This window comes from Artemia sp. Qi Xiang Cuo, chromosome 12 (genome assembly GCF_049724085.1).
Source record: "Artemia sp. Qi Xiang Cuo chromosome 12, ASM4972408v1, whole genome shotgun sequence".
NCBI classification, from domain to species: Eukaryota; Metazoa; Arthropoda; class Branchiopoda; order Anostraca; family Artemiidae; genus Artemia; species Artemia sp. Qi Xiang Cuo.
In genome coordinates, this window is record NC_142805.1 from 51771431 (window position 1) to 51779093 (window position 7663).

The 7663-nt window shown below is 33.4% G+C and overlaps 1 protein-coding gene across 1 annotated transcript in view; it reads left to right on the top strand.

Moving 5' to 3' along the window:
* SPoCk (secretory pathway calcium atpase) overlaps positions 1 to 6478 on the top strand; it is an 80665-nt gene extending 74187 nt beyond the window's left edge. The window contains exon 18 of the mRNA XM_089098331.1: positions 3532 to 6478. Coding sequence (XP_088954457.1) covers positions 3532 to 3653 — 122 coding nt within the window. The 3' untranslated portion in view covers positions 3654 to 6478. The remainder of the gene's footprint in view (positions 1 to 3531) is intronic.
* Positions 6479 to 7663: the final 1185 nt, after the last annotated feature.

The following is a 7663-nucleotide window of genomic DNA, read 5'->3' on the forward strand; positions in this document are numbered from 1 at the left end:
GCTGATTCTCGTTGTTGTTATTTTTGTGGTTTCATTTTCTGCTAGTTCCAAATCGATTTTCCTATTTGGTAATGCCCACAGTTCTGCGTGAAAGTTTGTTAAATTTATAATTGAATTAAGTTCATAATTTAAGTTTATAATATTTACAATATAAATACAGTTAGTAAAAATACATACTATATATAAATACATATTATCATTAATTCAACTTTTTTGCTAAACCTAAATTTTTACCAGATTCAACCGCGTGCCGGAAACTTTTGTTTAATAATTTTCGTGTTTTTTATTTGAAATATCGAAAATTTCACAGATTAATGTTTAAAAATTATGGGTGAAAACCTGGTTATAAGTTCAAATTTGCGCAAAAAGGTGTATTTAAAAAAACTTCCGAATTTATTCTTAAGGACAAAATCCCAGAGATTCTAAAAATTAAAAACTTAAAAATCATTTGGGAACCAATGGACATAGAAGAACTCTGAAATTAGAAGATAATCCTTGTGGATTAAAAAATGACCATTGATGATTTTTGAATAAATGAAAGGTTTACTTCATAACGGCTGCTCATAACCTTAAATGGTCAAATTTGCGTTCTTTTCAAATAAGTGTTATAAACAATGCGGTCAATACTACTATTGCTACTGGCAACTCACTGCAGCCCCAAGCCGCCAGAGGCCGACACTGCTGTGCACGCTCCTCTTCCATCCCAATTTATTCAAAGCTTCCCTCTTTATCCCCTCCCAAGATGTTCCAATTTGCTTCAAATCTTTTCTTAGGACCTCTTCCCATCTTATTTGGGGACGACCTGCTTTGGCTTTAAATATTTGGCCATAAAGGACAATCTTTGGCATATCTTTCATCCTTCTTCCGCAAAACTTGTCCTAGGCATTTCAGTCTTTCTCTCATTATACCCCTAGAAAGTGAAATACAACCATATTTTTGGGACAACTTAATAATAATAATCTTTATTTGTTCCCTTTATCACACTGCAATAACATGGGTATCGTCAATTTAAGCACAAAAAAAAGAAAAGCACAAAAAGACACAACACCAAGAAAAACACAAATGATGAACCATCACCTCTACTTTAGGGCTCTGTTGTTGGAACACCTGACGTAGTAGAGCGCAAAGGAGTTCAAAAATCTTGTCGTCGAGTGTGCAGGCAGGCACTCCAACAGTTTTTTCCCCTGTTTCAGAGTTGCCAACCTTATTTTATGTGCGTGTGTCTCTGAAATAAACGGCGGCAGGATATCTCAGTGTGTTGAGGACTTCAGGATGTCATATATATTTTATTCAAAGTAAACAACCTATATTTTAGCACTAGTTTTGTAAGCAGACGCTGAGTATAACTACGCCTAAATAGAAATGGTAGTATGTTTGTTTTTTGTTGTTGTTGTTTTTTTTTGTTTTTTTTTCTTGGGTAGTTTTTTTTGGCTTGTGTTCTACATTGGGTAGATACAGGTTCACTCTTTGCTTAGGTATACAAAAGGTATATTTATCCAGGTATTTATGGGTTTTGTTTTTGTTTTTTTAAGTAGCCTTTGTGCTGCGTGCTGACTAAGCACTAACGTATTTTTTTATATTCAATAAAATTTGGTTTTAGGCCAACAAATGTGCCTACTATCAGAAATTTTAGATTTGATCACAATAAATTGAAATGGAAATTTTAATACTTTGAGATTAAGCTTATTTTGATTTTTTTTTTTTTGCTATGCTTGGCAACGCTGTACCACTTGTGTAGATAGTATTTTTTATTTCCTATTTATAACTAAACTAAATTTATTGTCTATATGTAAAAACTAAGCTACAAACTAAATACGTTAAGGGCCTTAATTTTGAAAGACATTTTTCACAATAAAGGTGTCATAAATATAATACAGCTATAATAAATTCTGCTGAAGATGAGGGTCTGTTCTCTATACCTTTGATTTGATTGTCGACAGTACAGAATAATTATTTGGCATAAATGTATAAAAAGATTAGCCGAATAAAATGAAATTAAAGTTGTTTTGCGAAAGAGATTAAAAAAACTGTTTTTCTTTTTACTGAATGAAGCTCGGTGTCCTGGTACTTTCTATTAAACTCATGTTTTAAGATTGGCACTCGTTTGTATTTATGATGGAGGACGTGGTGCCACGAAGAATAAGGTGTCATAGGCAAGTGATGTACTTCCTGTAGGGTGGTAAAGTAAAAATCAAGATTGTTGATACCTTTCGATAAGAATTGAGCCTCCTTCAAGATGTTAGAACTAAAATAATAACTATGATTCAACTATTCAGCAATCTATTCGATATAGAAAGCAACTATTCTTTTATGTTTTATTGTACTAAGTCGGGGAAGGAATTTCCTGAATTCTATTTTATAGGGTCTATAAAAGTGACAATCTGTTTTTGTTTCTGTGCGTGTTGACCAAAAATCATATGACATTTTGAATCCGAGATTAATAATCATATTTATTATAGTAAAGGACTTTGTTGAGCTTCATTTAATTGCAAATAGACATTTGGAATTTTTAATATGCTTTTTGGTCGAAGTGTCTTTTTCGAGTCTAAAAATGGCAAGGTGTGTAAATTGGTGAATAATACTTTAAGTATTATCATCAAAATATTGAACATAAAAATATGAAAAGGTGCTAGGGTTTTGCATATATTCAAAAATGTGATTTTCATATGCCAACGTCTTCTTCAAAAGAAAGAGCTTTCTTTTCTCTGCAAAAATTGTTAATTTTTCCGTTTACTTTCGTCATGCGAAAGGAGCAGCATTGTCAGCTTATGAAAGGAATTCTTCATTTAGATAAGCTATAACGTCTTAATTGTACTTACTCGAAATCAAAATGTTTTTTCAGGCTTAGTAGCTATTGTGTTTGCCTTATACCATAGGTGGTTTTAGGGGGAGGGGGACAGAAGGGGTCCCTGCAACATAGCGCAAAATTAAAATAAACAGTCTAACATTTATAATAATTTTGTACTTTTATTTTTATTTTTTTTTAATAAATTAAAGGGCGCTGTCAGCAGTATGTATAAGAAAACTAAGCAAATTGAATCCGAAATTTTGGCAGTATGTATAAGAAAACTAAGCAAATTGAATCGTAAATTTTTATTTTTCCCATATCTTGTCCCATATAAAGTGAGAAAATTCAGATTTGAATAAATAAAAAATGTTGTTGTTTAATGAAAATTCTGTTAGAATTTGACCCAAATGTTTTTGGGAATGGGGGGGGAGGCTAATCAATAATTTACCTCGGGCGCAAGTGAGGCCAGAACTGCCACTGCCTTACACCCTATGATGTCCTTTAGCACGCTTTTCGATTTCCATAGTTCCTTTTGAACTCGTGATTAACTGCAATTGTTCAGAGTATGCTTACTAGAGAAGGATTGATTGGCAAGGAAGAGAGTGGTTTTGAGGGGCCTGGGGTCTATTGCTGCCCCCATTATATATATTTAAAATTCTTGGCACACAAAATGTAGTAAAATATAATGAGCTTATTCTATTGTGGTGTTTAATGCATACTAAATGGCTACATTTTTTTTTCAGACATATTATTTCTGCTCGGCCTTACCTCCAGTGTTTTTATAGTATCAGAAGTCAAGAAACTATTGGAAAGTAAAGTGCTCAAGTTGAAGCATCAAGTTAGAATTCCAAGTTCACTTGTTTAATGCCAAAAATTTTGCTTCTCAATTCTATTTTTAGTTTACAGTATTCAGTAAAGGTCATTGAAAATAATAAGATTAGCGACTCTAGCAATTATCATGCAAGGACAATTTTTTTTTATGTCTATGGAGCTAATTAAAGTTGGCTATCTGATTAGTTTGAATGATGAGTGGCTCTGACCGCAATTAGTGGTAGATATAGTGTAATTATATGCGACTATTTTTCTCAGCTATTTTTTTTCTCATATTATTTATATTCCAGGAAACTTGTCCTATTATTCACAAAGCTGAATTTATACATGGATAGGGTGATATTCCTTGTTTTATATCTGTGATTTTCCATTTTAATAATGATATTTCCTACTTCTAGTAATCTGTTCATTCTTAAGGGACATGTCATTTGATGATTAAATGTGTACATATATGTGAAATATGCTTGAGTAGATTGTTTTACGGACTCGGACGATTCAGCTTTTAAAAATATTATTGGATTCCGCTCGCAATTCATTTCTTGTATTAATTCTTGTCTACGTTGATTGACTTAAGCAGGGCTCACATACAGGTCTAGCAAGACCTCCCTGCCTAGACATGTATGTTTGTTTATGCACTTGATTAGGCATAGAAAACCAGCCAGATATACATGTGATTACCAGTCCTAAGTACAGATAATAAATATAGTGATAAAAGAAGCTTCCTGATTGGCGGAATTTGAAGTCCTAAATAAAAAGCTCTGAACTCAAGAATGGGATGCTTAGCTGTGATTTGCTGCAGCCAATCACCAACTTTTATGCGTAAACAGAAACTGTACGAATATTGATGTCTTGACAGACGTACATCTAGGCCAGGCCTGTATCTAGGATTTTGTTCGGGGGGGGGGGGGGGGTGTTACAAAAGCAATTAAAAAACGAATCGAAATTGTGTTGTTATGCATTTCTATTACGTTTTTACGAGTCGGACAAATATTTCGAGGGGGGGGTACAACACCTTACCCCCCTCCCTTCTGGATACGCCCTTGGTCTAAGTGTAAACGACTAACTAGGAGCCTATCCCTATTTTATTCTTTGAACGTACAAAATCAAAATTCAATCAAGTGTATTAACGCCAAAAATATATAAATTTTAGTTGGTTAATTTGTCACATGAAAGTCTGACATACGATAACCATGTTGCAACAAGCTGAACTTCCAAGATAAAAATAAGGAGGCTTTATATAGAAGAGACTGTTTATATTACTGGTTTACATGAGTTAATTTCCTGTTTCGAGGGAGTTACCGTAAATACATTTTGTTTATAGTTTTCGATTTGGAAAGATTTATTTTGAAGCAACAATTTCAAAAACAGCTAATTTAATATGCTAATCAGTTGTGTCAATTGGGGAAGGAGGCCTAATCAGTGCTGTTATTTAGGAGGTATTGTTCATGATTTTGCAAGTGACAGTTCAAACAGGGATAAATCCTTTTATTATACAGTGAAAAACAATGACAAAAAGCTCTGAATATTTCGATCACATAGACAGGGATCGTCATCAGCAGATATATCAGCAGTGTGGTCTTCGAAAATACCTACGTCATAAGATTTTTTACCCCCTCCCCCCTTAGATTTTGAGAAGAATTTTTTGGGGTATTTTCATGGATAATTGACTTTTTTTGGTATTTCTATAGAAGCAATAAAAAAAACTGTTCTTCCTAGATTTAAAAAATAAATCCCTCCCCCCCCCCCAATTTCTGTGAATTGACGACACTGAGGTTAATATAGGTTAAGACTGAGAATGCAATTATATAGCTAGCAGAACAAGAAATACTCTTTGAGTTTTTGGATATGGCCTGCTACTTATTTCAACTTTATGAGTTCAATAAAAATCAGTGCAATTATCCAGACATGAAGAAATGAAGAAGACATGAAGAGTTTATACTTGTTTTTAATCATGGCTAATATGAATTATCCGGGTGAAAAATAATTTATTATCTTGCTTGTGGAATTTGTCTGGTTTTGCATGTCGAAAACAATGAAGTTGATCTAGTTTATTCCTTTTTAAAATGAAAACAAAAAGAACCTCACTTAGAAATATGAGATATCACATATCACAATGAGATATCACAATGAGATATCACAAAGATATCTCACTTAGAAATGACAACTATCATTTGTATAACGCCAAACAAAAGCCCCTCGTGATTGACGTCATCACCACACTGGTGATTTTTGCTTAATGAAATAGACATGTTATATGAGTTGTTATAAATGTTTATCATTTATCATACACACGCACCGTAAAACAAACTTCCTGGCTCTAATTCGATGTGCATAATCATTATGATATGATAGAATATTTATTAAGGCTAAAAGTGCAAATCTGCCATTGTTAGCACAAAAAATTCATTTAAAAAAATACATAATTGTATAGTCACAAAAAATCAAAAGACACACTTATTTTTAAATTAAACAACTTACCTATGGGAAATGGTCTTTATGTGACATGACCAAACCAACCAACCTTCTCATATTCATCGCTCTCTAAACATTACTATCTATAGAATTCAGCCATTCTTCCGTTTCAACTCCTTTAAAAATTTCCCCCCTCAGTCCCTCCAACACCCCACAAGAATAATAATAATTTAAATGTTTATTATCGTCTTCTAGAATGAAACAGAAATAGAGATCTTCTTTTGGTAAGAAGAAAAGACTCCAGTAAACAATGTGAAATAAAATAAAAAAAATAGCCAATTGAACGTAAATAAGTTGGCAAGAACAAGGATGAGGGCTTTAGCCTAAATTTAATCTTTATTGGCGTACGCCTTTTATATTAATCACGGAAGATTTATTATACTATAATGCAAGGCCGTATCGGGGGGGGGGGGTGTTACCTGGTTTGCCCCCCCCCCCTCGAAATTTTTGACCGAGTCGAAAATAAGTCGAAAATTATTAAAACCTAGGTAAAAATCAGTAAAATTAGTCGAAAACTGAGTCAAAAATTAGTAAACCCCCTCTCCCCCGAAAAGGTCAAAAATTAGTACCCCCCCCCCCCGAAAAAAAACCTGGATCCGCCCTTGCTATAATGGTTACTAATTAAAAATTAATCATGGTGGGTAATCTCTGGATCTCGGAAGAAAAAACTTAGAAAGTTGACACGTCAAGCACCTTCTGATGCCCCAATCCACGAATGTCCAAATTCATACTATTTCATTTTTTGCAACCCTGGACCATGTCGTATATTAGCTGTCTTTGCATTTTTGGTCGGAGTTCTCTGCTTTTTGTGTTCTCGTTCCTCAGGTCCACTAGCCTATTCTTCCGTTTCAACTGGATACTGGAAGTTATAATTCTCTAGCTACCAGAGAACTATGTGATGAAAATAAACAAAATTATTTAAGTCTTTTTTTATATTTCTTGTCCATCTTTTTTTTAGTATTGAAGTGGTCACTTCCTTTAATGCTCTTTCTTTCACAAAAGAGCATGAATAAGTTATGCCCAAAATAGGATGAACAAACAAAAAAGTCAGGGTGGAGACAAGTTAGCGGCTGAACATCATGAGGTAGACCTTCCCTAACCTGTATCATAGTTATTTCCGAAATAGATTATCAAATTATACAATACATTCTGGACCTTCCCTAACCTGTATCATAGTTATTTCCAGAATATATTATCAAATTATACAATACATTTTGATGTCTTACACCCCCCCCCCCCAAAAAAAAGAACTATACAGAATTTAAAGGGTTTCCCTTCAATTTACTATATTCTATAACATAATTCATCTCTTTTCTGTTTTATCTGAATAAAAACATGGTGCAACTGATAATTATGATTAGTAAGTGTGATGCTTGAAGAATCCTTGGCTGTGTCAGTTTTGGTTTTATTGTAAAATTTGGCAAAATGAGTTTTTTTTTTTTTAATAGTTAAAACCACTGTATTTTAAAAAGCATTGCCCTGATAGAACTGTTAGCTATCATAATTTTGATAAGGCAGTGTCAAGCTTGAACAATCTTTTGACTAGGTGATTTGACTGAATTAGATTAGAAC